This window comes from Myxine glutinosa, chromosome 11 (assembly GCF_964187855.1).
Source record: "Myxine glutinosa chromosome 11, kmMyxGlut1.1, whole genome shotgun sequence".
NCBI classification, from domain to species: Eukaryota; Metazoa; Chordata; class Myxini; order Myxiniformes; family Myxinidae; genus Myxine; species Myxine glutinosa.
In genome coordinates this window covers 95,536,124-95,556,670 of record NC_136271.1, presented here as the reverse complement: position 1 = coordinate 95,556,670, position 20,547 = coordinate 95,536,124, and the positions used below count along the sequence as shown (strand labels likewise).

Below are 20,547 nucleotides of genomic sequence, written 5' to 3'. Positions count from 1 at the left end.
AAACGCCTACTTGAGGTTGTTTCTGCCAAAGGGGCAATACCACCTATTAGAGCCAAGGGTGTACTTACTTTTTCCACATGCGAAATTTGCATTTATGTTTATTTAAATTATACAATGGACTACAAAATGTGAATGTTTCATGATATTTGTTATATTATATCACCTTTATCTGTCAATATTGTTGAAATGAAGATCAAATAGCTGTATGTTGAAATATGTTGAAAAAGTGAAAACTTTACATGGGGTGCACTTTCTTTTTCACGTGACTGTGTGTGTATGTATGTATATATACATACACATAAAAAAAAAAATATATATATATATATGTATGTATATATATATATATATATATATATATTTTTTTTTTACCATAATAATCCCTTTAAATTTAAATAATAAACGAGTCTTCAAACAGTACCTCAGGAGTGGTATGTTTATCTGCCCAAAAGCCTGAAGAACACAAGTTCCCTTCTCATAGCCTAAGCACTGGACGCATTGTTCAAAAAAGTACCCATCTTCAAACTCCAAGGGTACTTAAAGGTCAGTCATTGGCTGCCAGCTTTCAGTGCAAAGGTCATGGAATTAATTTCCTTCCCAACCCTTACACAAAATAAAATTTAAAAAGGAAAATAAAAAGCATCTGTTTTTAAGAGTTTTCAAACGGCCAAAAAAAAATCACTCCTAAAAGTTCATTAATGAGAAATGTACGGTCACTTGAAGGACAGCCAGTGGCTAATCCAAATGAGGTATAATTCAGGTGATCTTGACTTCCCGCTCATATTTGACATGGTTAAAAATGTCCAATTTTAGCTCTTTTTCTCAATAAAATCAACTGTATAAAATATTACCAAAATTGCATGTGGTGGAGTATATGCAAAATTGATTAAATGTTCAACGAATTTGTTACCCAACACTGAAAAAGGAAAAGCAGAAATATGACCATTTGCAAAATAATAGGGCTGCTTGTGTCAAATTGGAGAGACCCACATTTCCACGCTGGCCTTCAAAGCCAGTCGCCGTCTGGGCATCCTCCGTCGTGCGAAGTCCCTTCTGGGCACTTCTGAGCTCCTCACCACATACAAAGCTTTCATCTGCAGCTTGATGGAGTACTGCTCTCCCCTCTGGGCTGGTGCTCCTGCCTCACACCTAGCTCGGCTGCACGCGGTTGAAACCAAAGCTTTCAGAATCATTGGTATCTCCCGTGACGAAGCTGATTCTGAGGGTGTCTGTCTCTCTCTCTCTCTGTGTCTGTCTGTCTCTCTGTCTCCCTGTCTGTCTCTCTCCCCCTCTCTTCCCCCACAAGCAGGTTGGTCGTCCGTCCATTGGTCGTCCGTTGGTAGTCCTCTCCGACTTAGCTCCCCCAGCTCTGTCTGTGCTCTGTCCCCCAAACATTCCTGCAGGATGCACAAGATCTGCCAGCAACCCTCTTCTGGTGAAACTGCCAAAATCAAGACTGTCTGCTCACCTTCACTCTTTCATTCCTCTTTTCTACCACCTCTGGAACACACTCCCTCACTCTCTTCAATCCTACTCCTCCCTCCAGGTCTTTAAAACAGCTGTTCACCACCATCTCTTATCTTCCCCCATTCAAAACCTTGATCTTTTCTACCCCCGTTAAAACACCCCAAATCAACCTCTTTCAATCTGCGACATCATTCTTGAAATTCCTCGGTGTCCATTTATTTTTTCCGTGCCCCCACTACCCCAAGCCCTCTCCCTTCCACAGATCTGTTGTTGTGCTTGTGTGCTTCCCTCTCTCTCCCCCTCCTTGTCTCCCGCTCCCTTTATGATATGTTTTTTGTGTCCGTTTTTGTTTTTTGTGTTTAATGTGTAAGCTCTTACACGAGCCTCGATTTTGTATCCAAAAAAATAAATAAAAAATACAAACAAAAAAAAAGGCCCACCAAAGAGGTTGCCTCTCTCCTCTCATTAGATGATAGGAACAGCGAACAGCCAGCCTATCGACAGGTGGAATGTTGTTGTACACACTCCAAAAGCTCTGCACAGAAACCAGGGAGGAAAAGAAATACATGCCATAATGTCAAACATGGGTTGGGGTGGGTGCCAGGAATGTAAATATTATTTCACTAAAGCTTCCCAAATTATACAGCCCTCACTCCTCTTCAAAGAAAAGGAAAATTGTTAAATTTTTCCCAAAAGGACCCCACCCCCACCCACCCCAACCCATAGTTCTCCATAAAAGCTGGCTGCCCAGAGTTTTGGTACACCTGCTGGTCAGGACACTGCCTTACGTTATCATGCATGTTGAAAAGAAGATTGATTTAACCTTTTGTATATTTTTAATAAACAAGCACTGCTACTTGATAAAATGCAACTAATTTTGGTGTATACTTCATCAAAAACGTTATTGTGGTCTATCCAAGTGTTCCTTCAGATATAAGGATGAAAACAACACTTCCCCCACTTTGCTGCATGCATGCTCTTGAGTTAAATATGAAAACACATCAACATGCTTTTCTTTTTAGGTCACCTCATCTCAATTCTCAAAGAGATGAGCTTATAAAATGGGTTGTGATGTCTGGAACGTCTGTTCGACCGGTCGTCCACCCGTCCATCTGGTTGTCAGTTAACTTTTTGCTACTCCTCCCTTATCACCCGGCTGATTGTTCTGAAACGTGACACAAGAATACAATACAGTAGCCCATACAATCGCTCGTGCTTACATTTTTCGATTTCATATCATGGGAGCTCCAAAGGGAGGGGGTGGGGAAGGGTTACCCCCTGAAACTTTGGATCCCTACTCGTCCCTTACTTACCAACTGATTACTCAAACCTGACACAGCCCTTCTACTCGATGGTCTGCAGAATTGCTCGGTCTTGCATTTTTAGAGTTCGTAATTTTAGACTTCTGATCATGGAGGCTCCCAGGTGTAGTGGGCTGCCCACTGAAACTTTGGATCCCTACTTGTAGTGAAGTATGCCATCTGTAATGTCAGTATTAAAGAATGATCTTGTAATACATCTTAGGTATCTTTTCTACCTCCATGTAACAATTCTGGTTGACATTTGTACCACTGGATATGATGTCCACAAATATGACACCTTGAACATCGAAGAAAACAATCAAAACTGGAGAGTTCAGAGAACACCTTCCCCATGCAGTCTTGAGAGAGAAGGACATGGGAGGGGTATACAAGTGTCAAATTTGATTGGTCATGATGACATAAAATCTTGTAATATTTTGGCAAAGTATTGATAAACTTTTGGAAGTGCCAATAAGGCTATTTGTGTTCTTCAGAGGTCAAGTATATTGTTACGGTTCTCTCACCGGCCTTCTCCCCTTATGAAGGGGGGATTAATCCCCTAGTCTTTACTGGCCTGGTGCGAACCGAGACTTATTACGTCCTTTCCGGGCGGGCGCAAAATAGGGTTTCAGGACCAAATTCTCACTCGTACCTAAGTACTCGCGCCACCACGGAAACGAGGAAACAAGCCTCGCATGAACCACGTGTGGTTGGAATACGCCGAGCGGTTTGCGTACACGTGATCCGCGCAGTCTTAGACAGTGGAACCCGATTGGAGCGGTTCTATTCGTGCCACGCTTAGTCAATTGGAGAAATCACGGGAACGATCAAATTCAGAAGAAAGGAAGAACAGATAAGTTTAATGATTAATCACATGTATATACAGTTCAGGACGAAGAGACACAGAGAAATCCTTATACAGTCTTAATTATCCCAAAGACAACGGGCCCGTCTCGCACACTCACACGGGGTATTGCAGATGGGCAGGTGTTCCCCAACGCGTCCAAGGATGGTTCTCGTCCAGCTCGCCACGGTCCACGGCACGTCCGCGAAGATGGTGATCGGCGAAGGCAGGGCCACGTAGCGCCTCTCTCGAGCAAAGGCGATATATCGGGGCGAACGGTAGGGAGGGCTTTTACGGCAAAGGGCGGTTATGCCGCCCCATTCACTCGCTTGGCTGGAATGCGCTATATCGATATGAACGCGCCTGGCTGCGCCTGCATGTATCTGGCGACCAACTCGTCTTCCTCAATTCACTGGGTGTTGGTTAGCGCACGCGTTCTTATGCAATGATCAAGTTCTCTTAGCCGTCTTCTGCAAGTCCTTTTATCACAAGCTCCCTGATGCAAGTCCTACGCTTCAGTCCTGTCGAGGGCTTTTCACAGCGGGTTATATAGGCACGCCCGCGAACCTTCTGGAACTCACCAGACTCTTCTCACCACGCCCTCTGACGCAACCACCTCTGAGCTCTGATTGGTGGCTCATGCTTACCGTCATCGCCTCTGCCGCGGCTCCACCCCCGCCGCTGCTCCCACCTTCCGAGGCCTACCTCGTGTTAACTTGCGCCCAACACAACCAGGGCTTTAGTCGCAATGGATCGAGCCTATGGACGTAGAATGGTTGGTAGAAGTAGGGCCTATCCTCCTGTCTTTACACAACGCAGAACTAACAGAGGAAATAGCCTATTCTCACATATACTAAGACATAACTATACTACAAATGGGCCTACATGGTGCTCGTGTGACTATCTATGGGGGGCAAACCTTTAACATTTATTGAGCTCACTGTACACATCTCAAAACCGTAGCACTGCCCCCCCCATCCCTCGTCAGACTCGTCCTCGAGTCGAACCCACACAAGTGTGAACGACCGGTTTTGAGAAAGACTTGGGACTAGTTTTTAATTACATGTGACATATAGGTGTGGGTCCCCCTAGCGTTTAATCTAACCCCGTGTATGCGACAGTTTTACAACACTAGATATGTCCCACCTACTGCATTGTGTAACTAACTATCAGACTCGCACCCACAACTAACCGAATTGCAGAATTAATTTCAAACTAAACATAAAGCCAGTGGGGGCAGCATCTTATTTACAACCACAAAACCTAATTATTTACAGTTCTATAACCCAGGACCTGTTCTTTGTGGAAAGAAGATTGGAGGGGAGAGAAAGCACATCATAGCACCAATACACAAAACACCTTCATCCAAAAAGTTCACATTTGCTGCTGTCCGGCATCTTCTGTCTTCCTGCATGTCGCATCTTCTGTGTGCAATAAAAACTTAAAGTTCTTCTTTCCTGGCACACCAAGAATAAAATGTACAAAACCCCTTGTTCGTTTTATTAATTCCTGGCCAAGCAGGGCCAACCTTATGTGGTCCGCTGCGTGACATTGACGCCAATCAAAATACGTGGTCCGAAGATGCAAGGTAAGTTTGCAGCAAAGTGTAAAGCCACAAAACGTGTGGTCCATGTGTAATGTGGTGCAGCAAATGCTGTACACGTGCAGCAAAGTTATAATAAAGAGTACAGCAGAAAAGTGCTGCGCAGTTCATCTGCACAGGTGTAGCCAGGGTGCTGCACAAGTGCAGCAAGGTGCAGCTGCACAGTTCGAGGTTGCTGCACAACTCCTCCTCCAAAGTGGGTCCATGGGTGGGGAGGAGAGACAAAGCACAGTCAGCAAAGCAGAAAGGGCGCAGAGGCACACCAAAACACAAGATAATGCAGCATGAGGGCGTGGGGGAGCGAGCAGAGCAAGCTCGTCCCTAACCGTTCGTACCCCCCAATGTCAGCTTACACTACCCTTGCCCTTCCCTGTATTTACAAATTACAAATCCGTCTCTACGTCCTGTCTTCCATATCCCCCTCTAAGCCAAATTCGTCTTCCAATCCCTCCCAGGAAGGAAGAGATGGAGCCAACACACAACGTCACTTTCACGTCATCATGCGTCTTACTTACTCAAATCAGTCACTTGGTGCTGGTGCGGAGCTTTGTCACCTTGGTGAATGAATGTGGATGGCACGAAGGGACTTCCTCAAATCCTAACTACTCTTATGACATTAACTCAGTTACACTACCCGGGGTCATGCCCTGCCAATCGGCCATCTTTACACTATGTGGTTCTAAAAACCAATTCCCATTGACCACCTGGTGCCTTCCAAATTTGGGTCTCACTCCCCAATTTTTCACACTGTGCCTTTGCACAATTTCGGGGCTGGGTCATGTGGCTCCACTAGCAGGTCTACCTACCTGCGCACCTCCGCCACTGAAGTCGCCACCCGAGCTTACCTTGCTCCTGCGACTACCTAACTTGGGGAAGGCCCCTCCTGGCACTCTCACCCCCTGATGCCCTCCTCGGCATTGGGCGACCCGGATCCTCTCCTGGGATCTTCGGGACCCACTGAACACTACTCATAACTCTAACTGGCTCCCGGAGCCTACCTGCGGCCTCACCTGGCCGACAAACTATGAGTGGCAGAGTGCTCCAATAACCATACGCACCAACAAAGCCCACACGCCCAGCCATTTCATAGACTCATGCACCCAACCAAGCACTTCTTGCTACTTCCCGCACCACAGGTGTCAATATCCAAACAAATGTACCTGAGCCCTCTACCTAACTTTAAACTACCCACCCCGGGTATTCGTGAAGGGGTCCATCGCCCCCCCCCCCCCCCATTCACTCCTTCGCACCATGCATTCTGCACCTTCTATCTCCCACCAAGCATTCCACACCAAATATTGTCACGCACACTAAGTTCTCTTGCACACCTCTTGTGCTCACACACCTGTTCAACACATGCACACCATGCAAGTCAATTCACTTCAACACACTCCATTTGTCCTCAATACACCACTTCTGGTTATTCCCAACCAATTCCTCATTTGCTCAAGCTCAATACACACAGTGATTCTCATTTAATTCCTCATTTGCTCAAGCTCATCCTCACACACACAGCATCATCGAGCTGACTACTTCCCCTAGAACTCGTGCTTCCCCGTCTTCCCATTAAACTAAGCACACCCTTCGTCATTAACAACCATCTAATCTCTCTACATCCCCACTAGAGGTACAATGTCACTACTTAAATCTTGTCCCTACCGTCATCCTTCGAAATCCTTATCAATTAACCTAGCCCGCCCTCGGCTAGCTTTCACTGTCATCCCCCTAATCTAATGCTCATGTGCCCTGTCAGTTCGTGTGAGGAATGGCGAAACCACCACTCCCTCACGCAGGGCACCATTCCCCAACACTATCGCTAATCGTCCACTGTACTATGAGCCTCTCCGTGCGGCAATACATTTTCGTCACAGCTCGGCTTCGAAAAGCCGAGCGATGCATGTGGGTGGTTGGTCGCCTGTTGGTTGGGTCCGTCCGGCATTTTTGATTCAGGGGAGGAGGCATGCTTGGGCCAAGGTTCAAGGCGCCATCTCTGCGCGGAGCCTAGCGGTCCCATGAACGATGGCCCAACCGCCCACCACGGTCGGAGCACCGCAGCCGCCAGGGGGCGCAGCTCCGACCTCTCCTGCCCGCCCTCAAACCGTGCCGATCGCCTTTCCCGCCAAGGCGCGGCACCGACCATACAGGGCGGGGCCCGGCACGAATCGTGCACGCCAATCCTTGCGAGACCGCTGCGGCAACGATCCCCGCCGATCCCCGCAGTGCACAAAGCACACCACGCACCGAGGGCTCGTGTCGGCAACACGTCGCGCTAAACGCTACCCCGTTCTGCGTTGATGCTCGAGCAGCGCTCTCAACACACGTGACCCATTCCTCACTCGCACAACGCGGCGCTCCAGCGCCTCCCACACTCCCTTACACACTTTTCCTCCACACACTCCTTTACCGCACACTTCTCTGTTGCACACTCCGTAACACAATCGGCAATCGCACACCCTCACGTACACCCCTCCGTTACGTACTCCGTAACGTCCACGGGTGTGCACTCTCCCAGTACACACCCAATCGCACACTCTCTTTCACACTCTTCTCCAACACACTCTTCCCACATACATTCCGGTGTGCATTCTCCCTCGCACTCTGGAACACACTCTCCTGTTACACACTCGTGCCCGGTGCACACTTCTCTCGCACACGCGCGCCAGTCACCCTCACACATCGCACCACGGACCTTCCACGAGCGCCCGGGTTCCGTCTCGATCCCAAGCGCGCCAACAATCTTTTCCCGCCATACACACTCCTGCTCACCTTGGGGACCTTTTTCTCCGGCTTTCCCGCCAACACCTGTAAACCTTTATTGGGGTTAGGCAGCACGACATCACGATGTGAACACAAACTTTGGGTGCATTCCATCACTTCCCTCGATTTAATCTCTAACTCTGCCGTCTCTTCGGCCCCAATTTCAATTATAACCATTTCTTTTTCCTCGACGACCGCCGGCGCGCATGAATTTGCCCTGTCCAATTCGGCGGCCGTCGGCTCTTCCACACCCCGAGTCGCGATTTCTATACCCTGGGTCCATGTAGCCGCGCCCTGCTCTACCTCGCTCTCCCCGCCCCGCGTTACCCCGTCGCGTACCAATGCTACCTTCTCGCCCGGCTTGCGCCCAATGTCCTTCCCCGCTTTTTCTATATCACACCTGGATTCCTCCCTTATTTTTTAAAATGTTCTTTTCTGACTCTGCTATCCGGGCATCCATTTTTGCAATCAATTTACCCTCTATTGCATCCATTTTATGCTCCGACTTTGTCATATAGGCCCTTATTTGTGCCATAAATAATTGGAAGTCCCCTGGCACCGCGGGCTCGGCACTCGCCGCCACGTGCGAGGCGCTGCCATTTTCTTTGCCAACTGCCGCACCCTTTCCAGCTTCCATGACTACCAACTGTCCCTCTCGGTCCTGGGTCGTTAATTTTTCATTTTCTACCCCCACCGGCATTCAATCGCTTTGGCTAGCCATGGCACGAATTTAATTTTGGATTTTAAAAACTAAATTTTGATCGCTTGTAATTTGGAGCCAATTCGTCCAAAAAATTTTGGTTATGGTTCCAAATTCCACTCCCTGACACCAATTGTTACGGCCAATATGTAAAATTGTTGTCCAAAATTGTCTAAAATTTTTTGTCCCAGGTTCCAAATCCCCACACCTGACTACCAAATGTTACGGTTCTCTCGCCTGCCTTCTCCCCTTTTTTCTTTTTCTGGTCTTTATCAATGATCCGAGGCCCTGGTGTTGGTGTTGCCCTGGTGTTGGCAACACTGGTTGTTGTTGTTGGTTGTTGTTGTTGTTCGTTGTTGTTGTTGGTTGGTTGTTGGTTGTTGTTGGTTGGTTGTTGGTTGTTGTTGGTTGGTTGTTGTTGGTTGAACTGGTTGTTGTTGTTGAAAGCCCTGGTGTTGGCTGGTTGAACTGGTTGTTGTTGTTGAAAGCCCTGGTGTTGGCTTAGCGGTTACGGTGCCAGCTTGGGATCTGAGGATCCTGGGTTCGAATCCCGGTCGATCGCTGAATTAACGCCAGCGGGGTTGACTCAGCCTGTCATCCTTCCGAGGTCGGCAAATTGAGTACCAGCTTGCTGGGATGAATGATCCCGGTGTGTACCCCTGTTTAGAATAGGTACACCGTATCCCTGCGCATCGTAGGAGGCGACTAAGGGTTGGCGTCAGGAAGGGCATCCGGCCATAAAAACATTGCCTCAAACAGGGCACCATGATTGTCATGGGGCCCGCAAGGCTAACCCCCGCTCTTGCGGGGAAAATGGCCTTAAAACGATCATTCATTCATTCATTCATTCTCTGACTCTCTTGAAAATCCTCTCTATCTCCTTGCTGATGACTCCACTCTCTGCAGCTCCATTCCTCATCCCTCAGATCAGCAGTCTGCAGCCTCCCCACTCTCTGCAGACCTGGACAAAATCACAGACTGGGCAAACAAGTAGAACATGTCTTTCAATCCTGACAAATCTCACACTCTTACGATGTCTCTCCGAAAAGACCGTCTGGACAACCCTCCCATCTACTTTCTGAATAATCCTCTCCAAGAAGTTCTGCCTCTCAAGCTTTTGGGTCTCACTATCTGCCATGATCTTTCCTGGGAAAACCACATTTCCAAGCTGGCCTCCAAAGCCAGTCGCCGACTGGGCATCCTCCGTCGTGCGAAGTCCTTCCTTGGCACACCTGAGCTCCTCACCACATACAAGGCTTTCATCCACAGCTCAATGGAGTACTGCTCTCCCCTCTGGGCTGGTGCTCCTGCCTCACACCGAGCTCGTCTTCACGCTGTTGAAACCAAAGCATTCAGAATCATTGGAATCTCCCGCGATGACGCTATCTCCGAGGGCCTTTCACTTAGTCACCGCAGGCAGGTTGGTGGTCTTTCCGTCTTCTACAGACTCCTCTCCGGCCTTGCTCCCCCAGCTCTCTCTGGGCTCTGTCCCCCAAATATTCCGACAGGTCGCACAAGATCTGCCTGCAACCCTCTTATGGTTAAACTGCCAAAATCAAGACTCTCTGCTCACCTTCACTCCTTCATTCCTCTTTTCTCCCACCTCTGGAACAAACTCCCTCACTCTCTTCAATCCCACTCCTCCCTCCAGGTCTTTAAAACGGCTGTTCACCACCATCTCTTATCTTCCCCAATCCAAAACCTTGATCTTTTCTACCCCCGCTTATTTCACCCCAAATCCACTTTTTGAGGTGTAGACTTCTTTCCTGGAAGTCCTTGGTGTCCTTGCGTTTTATACCTATCCTGCCCCCCCCCCCCGACCCCCAGGCCCTCTCCCTCCCACACATCTCCCGATGTCCCTGCTCTCAAATGTTGTGTTTGTGTGCTTCCTCCCCTTCTCTCCCCATCTTGTCGACCGCTCCCCTTTTTATATACTTTGCTTGTTTGTTTGATTTGTTTGTTTGATAAATGTTAGCTCTTTCACGAGCCTAGACTCTGTATACAAAAAAAAAAATTATCCCAAAGACAACGGGCCCATCTCACACACTCACACGGGGTATTGCAGATGGGCAGGTGTTCCCCAACGCGTCCAAGGATGGTTCTCATCCAGCTCTCAACGGTCCCCGGCATGTCCGCGAAGATGGTGATCGGCGAAGGCAGGGCCACGTAGCGCGTCTCTCGAGCAAAGGCGATATATCGGGGCGAACGGTAGGGAGGGCTTTTACGGCAAAGGCCGTTTGCCGTAAAACGGCCGTTTGCCGTTTGACCGTTTGCCCTTCACGTGACTCGTGGTGGTCCCTCTCGGCTCTCCCCCCGTTGGTATTTTTGTGCACATAAGATTGTTCACGGTTCTGTTTAAATATTATTTAAATATGTACAACCTTTCCCCTTCAGTGTTTTACTCGGTGGTATTTTACAACACGCTGTTTTTCTTCCTATTTAAAAGGCTTTTCTCAATTTCTTCTCCAACTCATTCCACCTCAAAAAAAAGAAATTCAATATCTTATACGTCTCCCTCACTACATGGTCTAAATTCACATTCATTCCATCCCTCCTCCATCATTCTGAACCGGATTGCTAACTTGAAAATCACAACAAACCCAATTTGTTTTCAATGTTCGTCTTTCATTAATCATCCACTTTCTAAACTCCCCTCTTGCCCCTCCCATCCAAATCCCTCCCCTTGCACCTACACTCCTAAACTCCCCCCTTGCCCCGCCACTCTTAAACTCCCCCCCTACCCCTCCACTCCTGAACTCCCCCCTTGCCCTTCCACTCCTGAACTCCCCCCTTGCCCTTCCACTCCTGAACTCCCCCCCTTGCCCTTCCCCTCCTAAACTCCCCCCTCACTCCTCCCCTTCAAAACTCCCCCCCAACCCCTCCCATTCAAATCTCCCCCCATACCATTCCTCTCCAATTCTCCCTCCTCCCCCCTCCTCCTCAAAGCTGCCTCCTCCCCACTTCGTCTCCCTTCTATCTCATACCTCCACCCCCCCCCCCCAACCTTCTTCTTTCCTCTGCCCCCCCTCAAACAACCCCTCTCTGTGCCTCATCCCTTCACCTTCAAACCTTTCATCCTCCTCATCCTTCCCTTTCTTGGAACTCTTCTGCAATCGCTGACACACTAACAACTGCTCTCCCTACCTCCCCCTCTCATCCTTCATCTTACCCTACTCCTCCCCTCCCCTGTCCTGTACCCGATGCTCCCCCTCTCTCTTCATTAACGGTATGGACCTCAAACATCCGGGGCCTTCGCTCAAACCTGACTGATCTCTCCATACAGGTTGCTTCTGACAATCCAGACTTGATCTGCTTAACAGAGACTTTCCTCCTTCAAGATGTCTCTGATTCCTTAATATCTCTTCCTGGTTACTCCCTCCTCCGGTATGATAGACCTGAGCCTCGGCCTGGTGGTGGGGTGGCTATCTTTATCAAAAACTCTCTTCCTCACTCTCCTTGCACTGCCCTCTCTCCTCCTCACCCCCAGGAGTACCTCTGGCTACGGCTTCCTCTCCGCTCCCACCTTTTGTTCATATGTGTTCTGTACCGTCCCCCAAACAGTGATGACTCCATCTACATTTCACTGTCTGACAACATGGACCAACTTCTATCCACTCATCCCAACTCTCTCTTCCTCATATGTGGTGACTTCAATTGTCATCATGCCACCTGGTTGGGTGTAGGTTCCTCTCTCACCAGTCATGGCACCTCAGCAAAGGACTTCTGTGACTCACTGGGATTGACACAATCTGTCAATTTCCCGACCCGGATCTCAGCCAATGGAGTATCTTCTCTTCTAGACTTGGTTATGACTAACTTCCCTGCTAATGTCTGCTGCTCTTCTTCTGCTCCAATCGGTTCTTCTGATCATGTGCTTGTCAAAGTGGACATCTCTCTGGCCATTCTCAGAGAGCCTCCTCAGCGTCGACGAGTCTGGCATTTCACTCAGGCCGAATGGGACGGTCTTCAAGCAGCCATCAATCGTCTGGATTGGTCTCCCATCTCCACTGCCTCTGACATCAATTCTTCCTGGGAATTCTTCCAAAGCAAACTGATCTCTCTCATGCACAGATTTATCCCATCTCGCCTTCAGTTGTCTTACCCTTCCTCCCGTCCATGGTACACTGAATCTTGTGGTGAGGCAGTTGCCCTGAAACAACTTGCCTTTGCCTCTTGGAAGGCTAATCCAACTGAATGCAATCTCAGTTCCTTCCACCAAGCTCGGAACAAGTGTGTGTCTACCCTCAGGAGTGCCAGGAAGCACTATCTCTCCTCACTCAAGAATGAACTCTCAAACCTGTCTCCTTCCTCCAAATCCTGGTGGCGTCTGGTCAAATCCGTTTCTGGTGTTTGTTCCCCCTCCATCCCCTCCCTTACCTCAAATGGCCACACAGTTGACATCGCACGTGACAAAGCCGAATGCCTCAACTCTGTGTTTGCCTCAAAATCCTTAGTCCCAAACCCATCTCTCTCTGTTCCCACCTTTCCCAGTCGAACTAAACTGCTCCTGGACTCTGTGACCTTCTCTCCTGACAAGGTGGAGGAGTTTTTGTCAAACCTCGACTCTGATTCTGCAACTGGACCAAATGGCATCAGCCCACGGGTCCTAAAATCCTGCTCTGCCGCTCTATCTCACCCTCTCTCTGTTCTTTTCACCCTATCCTTTGCTCAAGGTCATCTGCCAGCATCCTGGAAATCAGCAAACATTACTGCTTTACACAAAAAAGGTGCAAAAACAGATCCTTGCAACTACAGACCAATCAGCCTGCTCCCAATTATCAGCAAAGTCATGGAATCCATCATTGCTTCGGATATGAAATCTTTCCTCTTCTCCAATGGCTTGATCTCTGATCATCAATTTGGTTTCAGACCAGGTCACTCTACTCTGGACATGCTGCTTCTGCTGTCTCAACAATGGATGGAGGTCCTCAATGCCAAACAGGAAATCAGAGCTGTCTCCCTTGACATATCACGTGCCTTCGATACGGTCTGGCACCCAGCTCTGCTCACCAAACTCTCCTCCTATGGTATCCATGGAAATCTCCATGCATGGCTTGCGGACTTCCTCTCTGGTCGTAGTCAACGTGTGGCCCTGAATGGATTTCTCTCATCTCCCCTTCCCGTTCAGGCTGGAGTTCCCCAAGGCAGTGTGCTGGGCCCTGTGCTTTTTCTGGTCTTTATCAATGATCTCTCCGACTCTCTGGAAAATCCTCTGTATCTCTTTGCTGATGACTCCACTCTCTGCAGCTCCATTCCTCTTCCCTCAGATCGGCAGTCTGCAGCCTCCTCACTCTCTGAAGACCTGGACAAAATCACAGACTGGTCAAACATGTGGAACATGTCTTTCAATCCTGACAAATCTCACACTCTTACTATGTCTCTCCGAAAAGATCGACTGGACAACCCTCCCATCTACTTTCTCAACAATCCTCTCCAAGAAGTTCTGTCGCTCAAGCTTTTGGGTCTCACCATCTGCCATGATCTTTCTTGGGAAAACCACATTTCCAAGCTGGCCTCCAAAGCCAGTCGCCGACTGGGCATCCTCCGTCGTGCGAAGTCCTTCCTAGGCACACCTGAGCTCCTCACCACATACAAGGCTTTCATCCGCAGCTCAATGGAATACTGTTCTCCCCTATGGGCTGGTGCTCCTGCCTCACACCTGGCTCGGCTTCACGCTGTTGAATCCAAAGCTTTCAGAATCATTGGAATCTCCCGCGATGAAGCTATCTCTGAGGGCCTTTCACTCACTCACCACAGGCAGGTAGGTGGTCTTTCTGTCTTCTACCGACTCCTCTCCGGCCTTGCTCCCCCAGCACTCTCTGTGCTCTGTCCCCCAAATATTCCTACAGGTCGCACAAGATCTGCCAGCCACCCTCTGATGGTTAAACTGCCGAAATCTCGGCTCTCTGCTCACCTTCACTCTTTCATTCCTCTTTTCTCCCGCCTCTGGAACAAACTCCCACACTCACTTCAATCACACTCCTCCCTCCAGGTCTTCAAAACAGCTGTTCACCACCATCTCTCATCTTCCCCCATCCAAAACCTTGATCTTTTCTACCCCCACTATTTCACCCCAGATCCACCTTGTTTGAAATTCCAAATTCTTTCCTGGAAGTCTTGGCAGTGTCCATATGTTTTATACCTCTCCCACCCCCCCCCCCTTCCCATGCCTCCCCCCCAAAGCCCTCTCCCTCCCACAGTTCTCTCGATGTCTCCATGTCTCTCGGTCCCTGCTCTCAAATGTTGTGTTTGTGTCCTTCCCCCTCTCTCCCCATCTTGTCTACCGCTCCCGATGTTATTTGTTTTGTGTGTCTGTTTGTCTTTCTGTGTGATTAATGTTCGCTCTTTCACGAGCCTCGATCTTGTATACAAAAAAAAAAAAAAAAAAAAAAAAAGGCGGGCCGGCTTTTACGGCAAAGGGCGGTTATGCCGCCTCGTTCACTCGCTTGGCTGGAATGCGCTATATCGATATGAACGCGCCTGGCTGCGCCCGCGTATATCTGGCGACCAACTCGTGTTCCTCAATTCAATGGGTGTTGGTTAGCGCACGCGTTCTTATGCAATGATTAAGTTCTCTAAGCCCTCTTCTGCAAGTCCTTTTATAGCTAGCTCCCCGATGCAAGTCCTCCGCTTCAGTCCTGTCGAGGGCTTTTCGCAGCGGGTTATATAGGCCCACCCCGCGAACCTTCTGGAACTCACCAGACTCTTCTCACCATGCCCTCTGACACAACCACCACTGAGCTCTGATTGGTGGCTCATGCTTACCGTCATCGCCTCTGCCGCGGCTCCACCCCCGACGCCGCCCCCACCTTCCGAGGCCTACCTCGTGTTAACTCACACCCAACACAACCAGGGCTTTAGCCGCAATGGATCGAGCCTATGGACGTAGAATGGTTGGTAGAAGTAGGGCCTATCCTCCTGTCTTTACACAACGCAGAACTAACAGAGGAAATGGCCTATTCTCACATATACTAAGACATAACTATACTATAAATGGGCCTACATGTTGCTCGTGTGACTATCTATGGGGGGCAAACCTTTAACATTTATTGAGTTCACTGTACACATCTCAAAACAGTAGCAATATAATGCAATGGAAATAAAATAAAGATTTTAAAAGGTGTGGAGAAATAAATTCCGGAAGTTTACTGCCGTTGATGCAGCATGTTTTACACCACCTAATTGAACACATTACATTATTTAATTGTGCCTGTTGCTTGTGTGATTTATGACTTCCTTATAAACAGTAAGTTTCCTGTTTGGAACTGATTTTAAATTTGGTTTCACTGCCAGACAGGCAGACAGAGTAAAACCAATTATCTTACTCCTTTCTACACATATGCGATCAGGCCAAATTCATATCCAAAGTACTGCTAAACTGCAGGTTCAATTTCGGATTCGTGTTCAGAATATAACATTCAATTGAAGTCGTTGTTCTTCGATGATATAGTGACGTGTGTAGACAGATGGACAGACAAACAAACAAAGTGAGCCATTTGCTTAACGCTACTTTTCACCTCACATGCACAGGGTAACGATATTGCAAATTGAAGGACCTGTCCGAAACTTATTGGCTGGATGTTCCTTATGAGGCCACATCACAAACTGACACTTAGTTGAGGTTCAAAGCGGTGCGCACACATATCATGCCCACGTTTATTCCATCAGGTGCTACTTTTGAAGTCGTCTTCCTAACTGTACTCACACATAATTGGGCATTCATCCTTTCATGGAAAGTAACGAACCTGATTTCCTATTTACTTTTCAAACAAAGCAAATGAAGAAAAAAAATGTTTGCCAAATAAATGATTGGGAGAAACTTTTAAGGCTTATCGAACGAGATTGGAATAACAGTTAAAAATAATAAACTCAGCAATTTTTTATAAAATAACATGTTGAGCGTTCTTAATGATACACTTACTGTCAAATGGTCATGAGACAAGACCACTCGCTCATTGCAATGAGCTATTTCAGCAGCGACAATAATCTGTCAAGTGTTTCATGCATCGTCGGTATCTGATGATTTGGATATGTGCATCAAATATATCCCAATCAGAGATACATACAAGCTCATTAATACATCCTTGTAGGTTTAAAATATATATGAGGGACACCTTTGTAGCGTGGAGTAATACAAAACGGCCAAGGCTAAAATCACACTGCCACAGTGCCAGCTGAAGCAGGTGGTGACCATGCCCCTTGCCAGTTCAACATGATACATCAGGGCCTAAGGAAACTATTCTCCCTAACCTACAAATAGATTTTGACATCGTCATCATTCATTAAGGGCCATTGATGAGGCGTCATCAGCAACTCATCTGAATGTTTTGATTTTTGTGCCATTATCAGCATAATCAATAATAATCAAGCAAATCAAGCATAATCAAATGGAAGAAGTTTCGGGAACTGAGTGGCATGCTGACGAGGAGGGGAGTGTCGTTGAAGCTGAAGGGAAAGGTGTATGCTGCATGTGTAAGAAGTGTTATTATTTATGGGAGCGAGACATGGGTAATAAACGTAGAGCAGCAACGAAGGCTGGAAAGGGTGGAAATGCGAATGGTTCGGTGGATGTGTGGAGTATCGTTGAGAGAGAGGAAGACAAATGATGAATTGCTAAAGATGATGGAAATAGAGCCTGTGATGGATGCTGTGAAGAGAAACAGGTTGAGATGGTTTGGTCATGTGTTGAGGAAGGATGAAAGTGACTGGTTGAGAAGAGTGAAGGAAATGAATGTAGAAGGAAGTAGAGGACGGGGAAGACCGAGAAAGACTTGGCTGAAGATGGTCGAAGAAGAAATGCGGGCAAGGGGGTTAAACAAGGGGAGATGCAGAAAATAGGGCAAAATGGAGAGGATTGTCATGGGGACCGCAAGGCTAACCCCCGCTCTTGCAGGGAAAATGGCCTTAAAATGTCTGTTGTGTGTTTGTTGTGCATCAGCAAATCAATACTGATTTTTGTGCCATTAAATGCAACAAAAGAAATTTTCGTTCCCAGCACTCTAGGCGCCAAATTTCCATGAGACACCACACTTAAAACATGTCACTGCATGCAGAGAACCAGATGGATTGAGCAAATGAGCAGAACAAAGAACATAGGGAGAGCAAAGAGTGTAAGGAAGAGCAGCAAATGGTGTGGGCATGCATGCCCGCACAGAGAAACGTGCACGCATCTGCTGGTTATTGCAGGAGGCTTCACAGTGCAGGTACGAGTTGGCATCCTTCAGGCATTTGAGGGAGGGCCGAGAAAAGTTTACTGCATACATTTAGCAGAGTTTGAAAAGGTAACATTTTCACTTGGTCGTCTCATCCCAATTGCAAATTCATGCAATGAGCACGACTCATGGGGTCCCCTTCTATCAACCACATACTTATGCAATATCTTGATCATACAAATTTGAACGTCAGCCACTGAAAAAAAACAACAGCAGCAACGGCAACGGCAACAACAACAGTACCGGCAACAACAACAGCACTGACAACAACAGCACCAGCAACAACAATAGCACCAGCAACAACAGCAGCACCAGCAACAGCAACAACAACCGCACCAGCAACAACAACAACAACAGCAGCTATTATGACAGCCTAGTAGCAAAAACACCGAACTGGCATCCCAGAGGTTGTGGGTTAAAATCCCATTAAAGGCAGAAATATGAAATAATTACATTAAAATCTGTGAAACGGAGGCAGTTTCAGGAGTACCACTACCAAGTCGCTTTCAGAATGTCAACAAAGTTGATCATCAACAATATTTCAGGACAAGGTGCTGTATGGGTATGTCCCTCCTGGGTGCTTTCTCAACATGGTGTTAGTCCATGCATTGTGCTAGATTTAATGCCCTTCCAGGCAGGTTGGGATGGACCCAAAAATGCTGTGTATTTAAAATGCAGTGATGCAAACCCCCTTCCCCCACCCCTGGAAATTAAATAATAGAAATGAACAAAGGCTTGTAATCGAGTTGTACATAAACCACATGGATAAACCTTATTTAAGGACATTGGCAGACAAATGAAAAAATAACTGTAGATGACAGCAATTTAACCCGTTTTCCAAACTTCACGAGTCACCAGGTCAGATGAGGAGGACGAGGATGATGACGCGAGTTGTCGTCTTCGATCTTCCTCACATGGTGTTCCATGCATGTGAGGGGTCCTGACCAGCGAAGCTGAGCTTGCATCAGGAAATACTCAATTCCTTGGATACGACAATGGTCTAGGATTGAGGTGTTAGGTATTCTGTCTCGCCAGGTAATGCCAAGAATCTTGCGAAGGCATCGCATATGGAATTGATCAAATCGTTTGATATGGTGACAATCGGGTGTCATTCGCATCCGTATCGGAGTGTCGATAAGACAACGGCATGATAGACACCGATGATGATGCCCAGGTGAATGCCATGTTCATGCCAAAGGCGATGAGTCAATCTTCCAAAGGACACACATGCAGTACCGAGTCTTGTTGTTACTTCGTCGTCAATTATTGCATTTTGAGAGAGGAAACCTCCAAGGTAGCAGAGCTTCTCTACAACTTTTTGTGGCATGTTACAGATGGTAATGGGATGGTATACGCACCTTCTGGTCTCGGCTGAAGCAAAGCCTCAGACTTCTTGAGGCTAATCGTAAGGCCATAGGGATGAGCAGATTACACAAAGGAGTTGACAATAAATTGCATATCTGAGATTATGACTGAAGAGTGTGCAGTCATCGGCGAAAAGTAGATCACGGAGCAGAACAACAGACGAGAATGGTAAATAGGCAAACGACAATCAATCCAAACCACCAGAATGATCAATACAAAACACGTTTAAGTGAATCAAGCAGAATCAGAATGCCATGGTATGTAAATTCATAGGAATCGTTCAATAATCATGTACAGACAGTGAGACTTACTTCAATTGTATGCACGCTATAAATCTTCTTGAGGTTGGATTCATATTCCGTCACTGTAATCCCTCGTGTTGACCTGCAAAAAAAAAAAGAAAAAAGTTAATAAAATAAACAAAACCTGCAGCAAGTCACATGTTACTTCGAAAGAAGAGTGCATTCCAAAAAAAGAAGCCAAAAAGAGTGCATTCACGAAAGGAAAAATAAAAGGGACAAGTCAGGAGACGACGATGGTTCACGAGCGAGCGATATTCAATGACAAAGGTCAAAACCGACATTGAAAATATATAAATAGGAATGTATTATCTGTTATGAGATGTTTCAAGGTCCACCACTCTCTTCAATCCCACTCCTCCCTCCAGGTCTTTAAAACAGCTGTTCACCACCATCTCTTATCTTCCCCCATCCAAAACCTTGATCTTTTCTACCCCCGCTAATTTCACTCCAAATCCACTTTTTGAAATACCAACTTCTTTCATGGAAGTCCTTGGTGTCCTTGTGTTTTATACCTCTCCCACCGCAACCCCTCCCCTTCCCATGCCTCCTCCCCCCAAGCCCTCTCCCTCCCACACATCTCCCGATGTCCCTGCTCTCAAATGTTGTGTTTGTGTGCTTCCCCTTCTCTCCCCATCTTGTCTACCGCTCCCTCTTTTTATATATTTTGTTTGTCTGTTTAATTTGTTTGTGTGATAAATGTTAGCTCTTTCTTGAGCCTCGATTCTGTGTACCAAAAAAAACAAAAAACATGTAAATTGTCAAAATTAATAACCTTTGCATATTGTTACAGACACGACTTTGATGTTATGGTGGGCCGAGCGGAATGGCCGCTGTGTCCGCACAAGTTACCCGATTATACTCGAACGTTGACTAAGTCGCGCTATGCTAATTCAATGAAGGAAAAGGACACAACGGCTGGGATTAAAAGGACACGACACCAGGGATACGGTTCTCAAGACCTCCAGAGGAGGTTATATTAGGGCGGAAGGTTAGATTACA

General features: G+C 47.3%; 1 protein-coding gene across 1 annotated transcript in view; it reads right to left on the bottom strand.

Moving 5' to 3' along the window:
* The window catches only part of EIF4E3 (eukaryotic translation initiation factor 4E family member 3), an 82,420-nt gene that overhangs the window by 17,970 nt on the left and 43,903 nt on the right, over positions 1–20,547 (bottom strand). Inside the window, exons 2-3 of the mRNA XM_068131453.2 lie at positions 19,558–19,630; positions 1,905–1,999 (exon numbers count right to left, since the gene is read on the bottom strand). Of these exons, the coding sequence (XP_067987554.2) occupies positions 1,905–1,999; positions 19,558–19,630 (168 nt within the window). The remainder of the gene's footprint in view (positions 1–1,904; positions 2,000–19,557; positions 19,631–20,547) is intronic.